Genomic DNA, 14,783 nt, shown 5'->3' on the forward strand with positions numbered 1-14,783 from the left:
GAGTTTAGGGCGAATCCCTGCCCCATACGACAGAGATATGTGTCCACTCACAAACGCAGAAAGGCATTGAACACCATTGAAAATCACTGCAGTAGCAGGTTTCAATTGTATAGGCTATATTATACTAGATTTTATATTTTTTTAATGAAGGAATAAGTACCGCATTTTAAAAGCCACCTACATTGTGAGTGGAAGTGGAACATGTTTCTTTCATTGTCTGTCAGCATGTCGCACTACTGTATGTATGTGCGTAAATCTCCAAATCCCGACTCTCGACTTTTCTCTCCATATAATTAAAACATGATAGACACCAGTGTTGTTTTTGGCAGCAAATTTCTATTTTAGTTTTAGTCATAGTCTCCTGAATAGTTTTCACTTAGTTTTAGTCACATTTTAGTCACCTGGAATGTATTAGTGTTAGTCTAGTTTTAGTCGACTAAATGTCATAAGATTTTAGTCGACTAAATCTACAGGTGATTTAGTCGACTAAAATGTATTTTTGCGGGCCTTGTTGCCGTCATAATGACTTATTTTACACTTGCTGTAAATAGCCGATCTACAAGCCCACAACGCGTCGCAGCGCGACGCGTTGTGGGCTTTTAGATCGGCTATTTTCAGCATGCAACCAAGTGTAAAATGACTTATACTGGATCTGTTGTCCACTAGTCCCTTCCTAGCATTTTAGTCTAGTTTTTATTTGTTGACAAACGCACAGAAAATAATAGCAGAGTCAGACCTATAGAAGTGTCGCGTCCACAACCAGTTGTGAGCTTGTAGAGTGGCTATATTTTCGAGGTGTATACAATAAATGTCACGTTATAATGTAGGGCTAATAAAAGTTCACACGCGCGCATATTGTCGGCATGCAGGCATACAGTGACAACGGAATGCAGTCGAGGCGTTCACCCTTTAACCGATTCTGACCTGAGATCAGATTCACACGAGGTTTCCACTGGACACACACTGGTCTGATTAACGCATTCTGACCTGAGATCAGATTCTCTAAAAATGTCAGTCGTTCTTCGATTTTTCAAAAATAGCAGACCTACAAGAAAAGGAAATACAGCACTAGAATCCTTTCACATGGCTATGCGCACACACCACACATATAGACTTGTAAACTTGTTGTTGGTGTACTGCGCAATGGCATTTGGCCTGTGTCCTTTCTCTGTAGCGGTCCGCAATGAACCTATTGTTCAAGCTTCGACAACTCGGCACCGATACAAATGAAATCACCGGTCCGCGCTGGACTATAGCAGGCTGACATATTTATTAGTGGATGCAGCAGAGCAGAGGCTTTGCTCGCTGCAGTTGATGCAACATATGATAACGTTTTAAAGTTGCTAACAGTGATGATAATATATAAACATGAACAATCGGATAGATATCCGTGTAGTTTCCATGCAGGCATAGCACAGGCTGAATTTATCACCTAATTATAGTAATAATTATTATGCGCTAATGAGCGGTGACGTCATCGTTTCTTAAAAGCTCAGTTTCGCATGACCACTGACCCGGAAAACACCGTTTGCGCGTGGCTGAAAGGCCCAAACGCACACAAAAAAATTGCGTTTAGCAAAAAAAAGATCCATATACGAGTGTAGCCCATGGTCTCAGAGCCTGCATGCTGATTCAGGGAGTTCTTTGTCCGGGGAGGGGGAGGGGGGGGGGGGGGGGGGGGGTGGATATACAAGAACTGCTCAGCTGCTCTGCATTAGGGCATAATCAAGGAGAGTGGTGCCTTCTGGCCCCACAACTACCTATAATCAACTAATGGATCTCTACTCCCTCTCATCACGGCTCCCCTCCCACTCGTCTGTGTGTGTGTGTGTGTGTGTGTGTGTGTGTGTGTGCGTGCGATGGTTCCGTGATTGTGTGTTCATGTTTATTATTCCGATGTGCATAATTGCAAACCTGGGAATATGAGAGCGAAAAGGAGAGAAACAAAAGAGAGGAATTGTGGGAAGAATGTGAGGGAGACGGAGAGAGAGACAGAGAGAGAGAGATACAGAGAGAGAGAGAGAGAGACAGAGAGAGACAGAGAGAGACAGAGAGAGAGAGATACAGAGAGAGAGAGAGAGAGACAGAGACAGAGAGATAGAGAGACAGAGAGAGAGACAGAGACAGAGAGAGAGACAGAGAGAGAGAGAGACAGAGAGACAGACAGAGAGAGACGTACAGAGAGAGACAGAGAGAGAGACAGAGAGAGACAGAGACAGAGAGACAGAGAGATAGACGTACAGAGAGAGAGACACTATGACTATACTATGTGTAAATAGAGTTGTTCTCTGGCTTATTGCCATCATGTATCAGGGTGGCTTGTCTCCCGCTAACAGGGTTACGTCAGCCTGCACGACCTCGCCACTATTCACTTTAATGGTTGTCTTTATAAAAACCAATGTCAGGCTCGGACGGGAAGCCGTGTGTGTGTGTGTGTGTGTGTGTGTGTGTGTGTGTGTGTGTGTGTGTGTGTGTGTGTGTGTGTGTGTGTGTGTGTGTGTGTGTGTGCGCGTGCGTGTTGTGTGTGCGTGTGCTTGTGCTTGAGTTCACGGGAGAAGAATGTCTTCGCTCACTGTGTGGGATAACTACTGTATATCTCTAATATAGTTTGTTCAAAGATAATCTCATTTTAGTTCATTCTCTGCCTCAGTCTGTTTTCATCCTTACAGTCCCTGAAACAAAACCCTGTTGAGAAAGTTGAGAAAGCAATTTTCTCGAGTTTATCGGAAGATCAGATCTTTCCTATTATTGTGCAAATATGGAGGACAGAGGTCACTGGCCTACTGAATGATGCAAGTTGGATTATTATGTCCGTGTCCCTTTTATGCCCCACTTCAGAACGATGTTAGATTTCTCTGTGTCTCTCTGGCCCCTTTTCCACCGGTTGGTTCCCAATGGGAACCGGTTCAGTTCTTTTCCACCGGTTGGTTCCCAATGGGAACCGGTTCAGTTATTTTCCACTGGTTGGTTCCCAGTGGGAACCGGTTCAGTTCTTGTAGATCTGCTATTTTTTTTTTATCGAAGAACGACTGACATATACACATAGCTTTTTCAGAAAACTGTCGGGATGTAGAAGAACATTTTTTGAATCTGATCTCAGGTCAAAAGGGGTTAAGATCTTGGGTATTCTGCCCAACAACAATATGTGTTTGACTCCTGCTGGGAACCAAAACAACAGGGAATGTGTATGGATGTGTATGGATGATGTGTATGGATGTGAATGTCATGATGTGTATGGATGTTGTCACAGGATGATTGCTCTCACTGGCCGTCTCTCTCTCTTCGTACATGTTCAGGGCAATGGCGGACAGGGAGCGTCGCCCACAGAAGAGACCGGCGATGACTTTGCAGGGGGGACGTACGTACGCTTCGACGCTCCCAAAGCCAAGATGAAGAGGAGCTGGCCTGGAGTCCGGGGTAACCTCTCTCTCTCTGTTCCTTTCCAAGTTTCCATGCAGTTCTTTCCATGTCTCCTTGATTGATGGAATACTTTGCTAGCGGTTTGCAAAGACGAGCACAGTTCAATACAAGGTCTGTTGGGAGGTTTTCAACCACAGACAGTTCAATACAAGGTCTGTTGGGAGGTTTTCAACCACAGACAGTTCAATACGAGGTCTGTTGGGAGGTTTTCAACCACAGACAGTTCAATACGAGGTCTGTTGGGAGGTTTTCAACCACAGACAGTTCAATACAAGGTCTGTTGGGAGGTTTTCAACCACAGACAGTTCAATACGAGGTCTGTTGGGAGGTTTTCAACCACAGACAGTTCAATACGAGGTCTGTTGGGAGGTTTTCAACCACAGACAGTTCAATACGAGGTCTGTTGGGAGGTTTTCAACCACAGACAGTTCAATACGAGGTCTGTTGGGAGGTTTTCAACCACAGACAGTTCAATACAAGGTCTGTTGGGAGGTTTTCAACCACAGACAGTTCAATACAAGGTCTGTTGGGAGGTTTTCAACCACAGACAGTTCAATACGAGGTCTGTTGGGAGGTTTTCAACCAAAGACCGCACTATGAGCTTGTTTCTGTTGGGAGGTTTTCAACCACAGACCGCACTATGAGCTTGTTTCTGTTGGGAGGTTTTCAACCACAGGCCGCACTATGAGCTTGTTTCTGTTGGGAGATTTTTAACCACAGACCGCACTATGAGCTTGTTTCTGTTGGGAGGTTTTCAACCACAGACCGCACTATGAGCTTGTTTCTGTTGGGAGGTTTTCAACCACAGACCGCACTATGAGCTTGTTTCTGTTGGGAGGTTTTCAACCACAGACAGCACTATGAGCTTGTTTCCATATCTCTGTAGTTATTTCCGGCGACTGCCAGCGATGTGGTCATTAGACAAAGTATAAATTATAGGCATGGAGAGAAAACAGAGAAATACTTTAAATGCTTCCCATATCTACTCCCCCCCCCCCCCCCCTCTCCCTATATCTCTCTGTGTGTGTGTCTCTGTGTGTTGTTTTTGTCAGCAAATCTTGATTTTTGTTTTAGTCATAGTCTTTTGAATAGTTTATTTAGTTTTAGTCACATTTTAGTCACTTGGAATGTTTTAGTCTAGTTTTAGTCGACTAAATATAAGATTTTAGTCGACTAAAATGTATTTTGGCAGGCCTTAATGGCCTGCCAGGCCTTAATGGCCTGCCAGTCCCTGAGGACTCCACCCTCAGGGGGGCCTCAACAAAATAATGATGTCATAGGTATATGGGGGCCTCATATTTGGTCTTGAAACTGGCCTCCAGATTCCTAAGGCCACCCCTGAGAACACACAAACACACCAAGCTGGCCATAGGGGGCGCTAGCTCCCCTCAAAGAGCCAGAATGCAAAATGCTTGTCATTCAGCCTCACTTTGAGTTGCTCAGTGGACTGTCTCTCACACAGCAACATGGAGAGAAATATCACACCCGCGTGACGTGAGCGGCACTGTTATCACCATACATCACATTCAGTGCTCAGCCAGTCAGCTTGAGCACATTCCGCGCACGTGCGCACGCACACACACACACACACACACACACACACACACACACACACAGCCTCAAAATACAACACAGCTCAGTGTTAGGGAACGCTGTAGCAATTTACAATTTAGGCATTTAACAGACGCTCTTAATCCAGAGTGGAGAACAAAAAAGCATGGGAATACATCACATAAAAAGCATTTATCATGAAACATGTGTAAGCTAAGAACGTAACAGTGGAATATCTATATAATTAAACTATATTATAAACTATACATATATACTATACTATGCTATACGTGTGGAAGACCCATAGATCCATAGACCCATAGATCCATAGATCCATAGACCCCAATGAAGTAATAAATATAGCAATAGAGTTCAAAGGGTGCAGATGAAGAACAGCTGCACTAATTGGCGTCGTTAAGGCATGCATGGCAACAGTTTGTGTCTCGTGTGATTTCACACCAGAAGATATAAGATGATGCACCGTGTTGAAAATGACTGTAGACATCGAGAGAGAGAAGAGAGACTGACAGACAGACAGACAGACAGACAGACAGGGTGATGTTGTCTTGGACCGTTTCCAAAGCAGGAGGACCAAAGCGGTACTATCATGCTGCTGTAGCAGTGAGGAACAAACTGTATTCCTTTGGAGGCTACTGTGATGGAGGGACCTTCAACAACATGCAGATGGATGTCCATGTCTTCAACACAGTGTCTTTATGCTGGAAGAAGTTACCTCCAGTGGAACCAGGAAGAGGAGACGGTCACCTTGAGGTTTCATCCATGTGCTCGGGCCACACAGCTGTGTTGGTTGAAGATACAGTCTACATCTGGGGAGGCTATCCTTTCTGCAATGTGCTTTATGCATTTGATGTTGACTCCCACAGATGGTTCCAACCCAGGGTTTCTGGGACTGTTCCAGAGGGGAGGAGCTACCACTTAGCCTGTGTGTTGGAGAAGGTCATGTTTATCCATGGAGGACAGACCGAGCTGACTGGACACACTGATGACATGCACAAGTTGGACACTAGCACAATGGTCTGGACTTTAATTAACACCAGAGGAACTCCACCTCCTGATTCATCAGCTCACTCTGCCACCATCATTGGTACCAAGATGTTTGTATTCAGGGGCTGGAGGGGGGGGGTCTACAACAGCATCAGAGTGTTTGACACAGAGACAAACGCCTGGCTGGACACACCTTCTGCACAACTTCTACCAGAAGGACGCTGTTGTCATTCAGCATTTACCTACAATGGAGAGCTGTACATATTTGGTGGCTGGAACGGTAACCAGAACATCAATGGTGTGTTGAAATTCAGTCCAGAGACCTTCTCCTGGAAGAAGGTTGAGCCCAAGGGGAAAGGACCATGTCCAATGCGTGGTATGTGCTGTTGCATTGTGGGAGATCGTATCATCCTCTTTGGAGGATACAAAGGAGATCACACTATCTCTGATGAGCTGTTCATCTTAGACTTGAGTCCTAGTCTTAAGACGTTATGCAAGCTAGAAGTTATTCAGTACGCTCTGGACCAATCAGAACTTCCACATGACATCAGGTGGGAACTGGCAGCCATGGCAACCAACGACAACAGACGACAACAACAACAACAACCGAGACCACATTCCAGACGAAGGAACAGCAGAAAGATCAAGAAATGATGGATCAACATCTCATCCCACCTGATGGTGAGCCACCTCTCAGCATCACTTACTGAGATTCAAACCTCAGGAGACTCCTTCTCTCCAGACAAGCTCTCCAACCATTCAGCTAGGCATCAAAAAATGACAATTGTTCCGTCCAACACAATGCGGTGGAAACACAAACCTGTGTCTGTATGTTCCAAACTGAACACGGTGGAACTCTCTTTATTGTAAATTTATTTCTATGATCTTTTTTTATTTAAAGGACCAAGGAGTCCTGAAAGGACTTGGTCCTTTATTGTTATTGTTAGTTTTTTTTTTCCTTCTCCTTCTGCCAAAAAAATAATAATCGCGAAACTCTGCCTACAGAAAAAACAAAACTCTTAAGGGCGACTGTGGCTCAAGAGGTAGAGCAGGTCGTCCAATGATCCATGGGTCGGCGGTTCGAATCCCGGATATTGAACAGTCAAACTATTCGTATCAATATACGGCTGTATCAACAAAATAATGATGTCATAGGTATACGGGGGCCTCATATTTGGTCTTGAAACGGGCCTCCAGATTCCTAAGGCCGCCCCTGCATCAATGACATGAAAAAATAAATGAAAATAAAATAAAGCAGGTGGTGCAGAAAAGAAAACATGGCACACTGTATGCCACTACTGGTTGTCCCTTTTCTTGTGACAGGAATTTACATATTTATATCTCTCTCTCTCTCTCTCTCTCTCTCTCTCTCTCTCTCTCTCTCTGTCTTACACGCATCCTCCTCCATCACCCCCCCCCCCCCCCCCGCTGCTCTCCGTCCTCCAATCAGATATGATCCTGCATCGGTACCTGGTGTCCCGTGTGATCTGGACGTACATGCTGTCCATCGCCGTGACCTACAGCATCACGCTGTGTCTCTTCCCTGGCCTGGAGTCCGAGATACGCAACCCCACCCTGGGGGAGTGGCTGCCCATCCTCATCATGGCCATCTTCAACATGTCCGACTTTGTCGGCAAGGTGAGGCTGTGTAGTTGTACACAGGCTGTAGTTAGTTGTACACAGGCTGTAGTTAGTTGTACACAGGCTGTAGTTAGTTGTACACAGGCTGTAGTTGTACACAGGCTGTAGTTAGTTGTACACAGGCTGTAGTTGTACACAGGCTGTAGTTAGTTGTACACAGGCTGTAGTTAGTTGTACACAGGCTGTAGTTAGTTGTACACAGGCTGTAGTTAGTTGTACACAGGCTGTAGTTAGTTGTACACAGGCTGTAGTTAATGTACACAGGCTGTAGTTAGTTGTACACAGGCTGTAGTTGTACACAGGCTGTAGTTAATGTACACAGGCTGTAGTTAGTTGTACACAGGCTGTAGTTGTACACAGGCTGTAGTTAGTTGTACACAGGCTGTAGTTAGTTGTACACAGGCTGTAGTTAGTTGTACACAGGCTGTAGTTAGTTGTACACAGGCTGTAGTTAGTTGTACACAGGCTGTAGTTAGTTGTACACAGGCTGTAGTTAATGTACACAGGCTGTAGTTAGTTGTACACAGGCTGTAGTTGTACACAGGCTGTAGTTAATGTACACAGGCTGTAGTTAGTTGTACACAGGCTGTAGTTGTACACAGGCTGTAGTTAGTTGTACACAGGCTGTAGTTGTACACGGGCGTTTGCACCATTGTTTTTTTATTATTTCATTTTGTAGGTGTATTGTATGTTATATAATAGTGATGCACCCAATATTCGTCCGCAGAAAATATTCGGCGGAAAATGGCTAAATTTTTTTTCGGCCTATTCGGTTTCGGCCCGAATAGGCAGAAAATATATCACAGAATAGTGTATGCTATTATTAAGGCATTCAAAAGAGCTGAATAAATGTTTTATGGACCCATAATAGTGATTATTATTTAAGTTAAGTTTTGCCATAACCATTACTTTTGCCATAAATCAGGTATAGCTTTAAGGTACGGCCGTGACAGCAATGGTAGGAAAAAAAGATATATAATATTAATCATATTCGGATATTCTGTATTTGGTTTCGGCCAAGAATTTCCGTTTCGGTGCATCCCAGTTTCTTTGTAGGTTAATGGGTAATAAGGATATAGGCATTAATAATCTATAAGCTTCTGCCTGTACCTTTTCGATCACGTTAAAAAGAAAAATATATATTTTTGTAATGTCTAAATGAAAAAGATCGAAATAAACCATTCATATATCATATCATTTATTGAATAAATAATATATAATATTTATTTATGGACTTTCTGAAAGTCCATAAATAAAAACAAAAAGGAAAAGAAAGATTTGGAAACATTTCCGGATCTAGAACCTCAATTTTTGAGAAGGGTTTTAATTTTGCGTTCACACACACGCGAGGCATTCTGCAAAGACCCAAAGATCACAGTGTACTTTTTAAATCGCTTTGTCAAATCCGTTGCTCACGCGGCCGTCGACGTCGCCAAGCATGCGTCTGTCCGGAGGCATTTGGTGGCACACGGCCGCCCACCCGTCCCGTCAGTAAAATATAATTATAAATACATACAGAGATGTAATCACAGTTGAGTTGATCAATGTTTGGCGGAGCCTGGTGGTGGCTGTTGCTATAGCAAGCACCATAGATATATGATATGGCACACAGGTGCCCCGCCTCTCAACAGCTCTGGTGGAGTGTAGGCGTAATAACGTGAAGGAAGTCAGAAGTGGCTCTGGCTCCGTAGACAATCGCGACAGGTACGAGTACGTTCACAAATCACAACTACTGTACAGTGCCCACTGTGCCCCGCCGCCTTTCATAAACCAAAACGCAGACCGGGGGGAGGATGCTGTCGCCTGTCGGGTGGGCGGGCCTCCTCATAGACATATAAAGGTAGACTCCCCTTTCGCCTCTGGAGCGTACAGTAGCCTATGTGCTCAAGGGAGGGCAAAAGATTCACAGAGCGCATGTTCAGGTCTGATAAGTCCCGGAAAAAGATGCGCTGTGATTGGCCAGTATAGTCACTTGAGTGGCAGCGTGATGTACTGTAGTGTTCCGTCCACTCTTTTCCGACGTACCAGTGTAAATTCTTCCGCTCTCCCGTCAAACACACATGGCTCCAACGGACTGCAGCAGCCAATGAGGCATCTATATTTTTAACCCATTCTGACCTGAGATCAGATTCTAAAAATGTCAGTCGTTCTTCGATTTTTCCAAAAATAGCAGACCTACAAGCTCGTAGCGCGCCACTCGGTGGCGCGCTATGAGCTTGTAGATCTGCTATTTTTCAATAGCTAAAGCATGACATGATGCCGACACCAAAATGGGTTTCCGTTCAGAATGGGTTAATATCTACGGGCCTACTGAGTACTGACGTTACGCGGCTGGAGATTATAGTCTTACCTATTCGTTGACAAAACGTTAAGTAAGTAAGTAAGTAAAGTTTATTTATAGAGCACCTTTCACAGACAATTACAGTCACAAAGTGCTTCAACAACAATAAAATTAAAACAAGTCAATAGTCAATAAAACAAGTCAAGAACTAAATCACTAATAAAGTAAGACAAAATAGAAAAAGTAGAGTAAAAATAAAGCAATCAACCAGGCCGGCTATGGGAAGGCCTGTTTAAAAAGGTGAGTTTTTTTTAACAGTCCTTTGAAAATGTCCACAGACTCCACAGTTCTTAAGGTGGAGTGGGAGCTCATTCCATAGCCTATAGGGGCAAAACCTGCAAAGGCTCGATCGCCTTTGGTTATTAGTTTCGTCTGAGGAACATGACATGTCCCCTAGCCCACGCTCGCTTTTCACCTCTTAGCTCAGCAAATCGAAAATTGGGTTCTAATCCCAGATCTTTACAGATTGCAGTAGTGTACTAAAAAGAACACTATTAGGGGGATTTAAATCTTTAACTTATCGAGTGCTCACGAAGCCACTTCCATATCCAGGCCAACTTAACTTTCCCCCTTTGGTTTTTCACTTATTCATCAAACTCCACTTGGCAGAAAAATAGGCTTTTTTTTTTTTTATGAGGAGACTAAGCATTCCTTCCTTCACATTAATTAGCACAGCACTTGACCTCGTAAAGTAGTCATTTATTAAGCCTGACGGTAAGGACGGGAGGAATATAGTTGGCTGTCATTGTAAGCGAATTCAAGTTATCTGCATATTCTCTAAAATTAAACCTTATCTCCTGTCCTTGAGTCTTACTCTGACTTTTAACCCATTCTGGGCGGGAACCCCTTTTTGGTGTTTTGTTATGCTTTAGCTGTTGGAAAAATAGAAGATCTACAAGCTCATAGCGCGCCACCGAGTGGCGCGCTACGAGCTTGTAGGTCTGCTATTTTTTGAGAAATCGCGAAAATGTGACACAAATCTTTGAATATATATATTATTACAGAGTGAACATTTTAACTCAAATCTTTGCTTCTGGGGAGGTTCCCTGGAATGACATATTTTCAGATGGGGGAGCGGAGGCATATTACATAACATTTTTGGGGTCCTTGACATGAAATATTGAGCATAGAACATGAGGTTTTTCAGAAAACTCAGGAATTTGAGGACATGTTTTAAATTTCGACGTTAGGCCTAAACGGGTTAAAGCAAAAGTAGCATTGGCTGAGTGAGATTCTTCTCGGTTGTATGCTTGGTTATGTCCTCGTGGCAAATGTAGCATTTGTGTTGAAACGGGGGAAGATAAGAAATGAGAGGGGAAAAGGACACATTTAGAAACGGGAGGAAGAATTCCCGATAAGGCAGTTTGAGGACTGGAGTGGGGGGGGGGGGAAGGAATGATATTCATGCCAGCGCTTTCTCAGGAGCCAGAAGGCACACTAAAAATAAGTTAGAAATATGTTCTGGAGGTACTGAATGTGCAACTCGGGATTATGATGGGAAACATGCAAAAACCACACCTATACCTAACACGCACGCACGCACGCACGCACGCACGCACGCACGCACGCACGCACGCACGCACGCACACACACACACACACACACACACACACACACACACACACACACACACACACACAGTTTTTAACTCAAATCATTGCTTCTGGGGGGGTGGTCCCTGGAACAACATATTTTCAGATTGGGGTCGCGCCCAAATCGGGCGCATTGAGACCTGAGAAAAGATTCTACAAATGCCTTCTAAATCTTGACAGTCTTCTGAAAAACCGATGTTTCTACTGTATGTCAGTCGTTGACAGTCGTTGACATTTTCATGTCAAGGACCCCCAAAAATATATGTAATTGGCCGCGGACCCCCCCCCCCCCCCCCGCCCCAGAAGCAAAGATTTGAGTTTAAAAACGTTCGCTCTGAAAGAATATATATTCAAAGACTCGCGTCACATTTTCACGATTTTTTCGAAAATAGCAGATCTAACACAAGCTATGAGCTTGTGTTAGATCTGCTATTTTTCAACAGCTAAAGCATACATAATTTGCTTACCTGAGATCAGATTCTAAAAAATGTCTTCTACATCCTGACAGTTTTCTGAAAAAGCTATGTTTCTATGTTAGTCGTTCTGTCGATTTTTCAAAAATAGCAGACCTACAAGCTCGTAGCGCGCCACTCGGTGGCGCGCTACGAGCTCGTAGATCTGCTATTTTTCAATAGCTAAAGCATAGCATAATGCTAACGCCAAAATGGATTAATAATAATGGACTCCTCTACCATATCCTCGTCCCCCAGATCCTGGCCGCGTTGCCGTACGAGTGGCCGGGCGGCCGCCTGCTGTTCTTCTCGTGCCTGCGGGTGGTCTTCATCCCCCTGTTCGTCATGTGCGTGTACCCGGTGCAGGCGCCCACCCTGTCCCACCCCGCCTGGCCCTGCCTCTTCAGCCTCCTCATGGGCGTGACCAACGGATACTTCGGCTCCGTGCCCATGATCCTGGCGGCGGGCAAGGTGCCCCCCGAGCAGAGGGAGCTGGCAGGTAACGGGAAATAAGATGAACCCATTCTGACCTGAGATCAGATTCTAAAAAAAATGTCTTCTACATCCTGACAGTTTTCATTCTGACCTGAGATCAGATTCTAAAAATGTCTTTTTGAAAATGACGGTTTTCTGAAAAAGCTATGTTTCGCTATGTCAGTCGTTCTTCGATTTTTCAAAAAATAGCAGACCCTACAAGCTCGTAGCGCGCCACCGAGTGGCGCGCTATGAGCTTGTAGATCTGCTGTTTTTAAATAGCTAAAGCATAACATGATGCTAACACCAAAAGGGGTTCCTGCCTAGAATGGGATAATTATCAGACCCGTCTGAAGCACTGTTGTTTTTGGCAGCAAATTTCTATTTTAGTTTTAGTCATAGTCTTTGGACTGAAACTTCATTTGGTTTTAGTCACATTTTAGTCACCTGGAATGTCTTGGTGTTAGTCTAGTTTTAGTCGACTAAATGTCATAAGATTTTAGTCGACTAAATCTACAGTTGATTTAGTCGACTAAAATGTATTTTGGCGGGTCTTGATGCCGTCGTAATGAGTGTTTTTACACTTGCTGAAAATAGCCGATCTACGACGCGTTGTGAGCTTGTAGATCAGCTATTTTCAGCATGCAAAGTGTAAAATGACTTATACTGGATCTCTTGTCCACTAGTCCCTTCCTAACATTTTAGTCAAATTTTTATTTGTCGACGAAATTGTCAGTATATTTAGTCTTAGTTTTAGTCATCATAGCTTAGTTTTCATTTGTTTTTGTCAGTGAAAATAGGTAGTCGACGAACATTTTTCGTCTTTTTAGTTTTAGTCGACGAAAACAACACTGGTCTGAAGCACTGTTGTTTTTGTCGACTAAGAAACGATGACGACAAAATGTTCGTCGACTACCTTTTTTTCAAAAACTAACGCGACACGTTGTGAGCTTGTAGATGTGTAAAATCAGCCATTATACGATGACGTCATCATGGCCCACCAAAATACATTTTAGTCGACTAAATCAACTGTAGATTTAGTCGACTGAAATCGCATGACATTTAGTCGACCAAAAAAACAACAACACTGGTCTGAAGTGAGTGGTACTGTACTGTACTGTACTGTACTGTACTGTACTGTACTGTACTGTACTGTACTGTACTGTACTGTACTGTACTGTACTGTACTGTACTGTACAAGCCCTCCTCCCTGGACTATCTCTGGCGAACGTTCCCCTCAGAATAGTGGTTAAATGGTTCTTCCTCCTGCTATTTCTCATGCTCAGCATTGCTCTGTGTGTGTGTGTGTGTGTGTGTGTGTGTGTGTGTGTGTGTGTGTGTGTGTGTGTGTGTGTGTGTGTGTGTGTGTGTGTGTGTGTGTGTGTGTGTGTGTGTGTGTGTGTGTGTGTGTGTGTGTGTGTGTGTGTGTGTGTGTGTGTGTGTGTGTGCGTGTTATGTAGACAGCACTATAATTTCATTGTATGTAGTCATAGCACGTCATAGTACATATGTATAGTAATAGTATAGTATATATTTATAGTTTAATTATATAGATATTGCACTGTTACGTTCTTAGCTTACTCATGTTTCATGATAAATGCTTTTTATGTGATTTTATGTGATGTATGATGCTTTTTGTTTTTGCTTAAATGTAAGTCGCTCTGGATCAAGAGCGTCTGCTAAATGCCTAAATTGTGTGTGTGTGTGTGTGTGTGTGTGTGTGTGTGTGTGTGTGTGTGTGTGTGTGTGTGTGTGTGTGTGTGTGTGTGTGTGTGTGTGTGTGTGTGTGTGTGTGTGTGTGTGTGTGTGTGTGTGTGTGTGTGTGTGTGTGTGTGTGTGTGTGTGTGTGTGTGTGTGTGTGTGTGTGTGTGTGTGTGTGCGTGCGTGTGTCTCTCTAGGGAACACTATGACCGTGTCCTACATGTCAGGTCTCATGTTGGGTTCTGCCGTGGCTTATGCAGCGTACAGCTTCACTGTCCCGGGGTCGGGGGTACACCTCCCCTCTCTGCACCAACACGCACCCCCCACCACCAGGAATTACACAGGGTATTGAACACACACACACACACACACACACACACACACACACCCTGTAAGGAGGAGCATCACTAACAACAACAACAACAACAAGACACAGGCGATGTACTGTCAAACTGAAACCGCTACAATGGGGAGTGTCCCAGCCACAGAATACAAGACAATTGACCCATTCTGACCTGAGATCAGATTCATACGAGGTTTCCACCGGACACACACTGGTCTGATTAACCCATTTCTGACCTGAGATCAGATTCTAAAAATGTCAGT

General features: G+C 44.0%; 1 protein-coding gene across 1 annotated transcript in view; it reads left to right on the plus strand.

Annotated features, from left to right (window-relative positions):
* The window catches only part of slc29a4a (solute carrier family 29 member 4a), a gene marked incomplete at its 5' end in the record, with an annotated part of 38,923 nt that extends 24,364 nt beyond the window's left edge, over window positions 1–14,559 (plus strand). Inside the window, 4 exons of the mRNA XM_083780821.1 lie at window positions 3,297–3,417; window positions 7,427–7,614; window positions 12,261–12,501; window positions 14,375–14,559. Coding sequence (XP_083636947.1) covers window positions 3,297–3,417; window positions 7,427–7,614; window positions 12,261–12,501; window positions 14,375–14,529 — 705 coding nt within the window. The 3' untranslated portion in view covers window positions 14,530–14,559. The remainder of the gene's footprint in view (window positions 1–3,296; window positions 3,418–7,426; window positions 7,615–12,260; window positions 12,502–14,374) is intronic.
* Window positions 14,560–14,783: the final 224 nt, after the last annotated feature.

Source organism: Protomyctophum parallelum (genome assembly GCF_964188405.1).
Source record: "Protomyctophum parallelum genome assembly, chromosome: 13".
NCBI classification, from domain to species: Eukaryota; Metazoa; Chordata; class Actinopteri; order Myctophiformes; family Myctophidae; genus Protomyctophum; species Protomyctophum parallelum.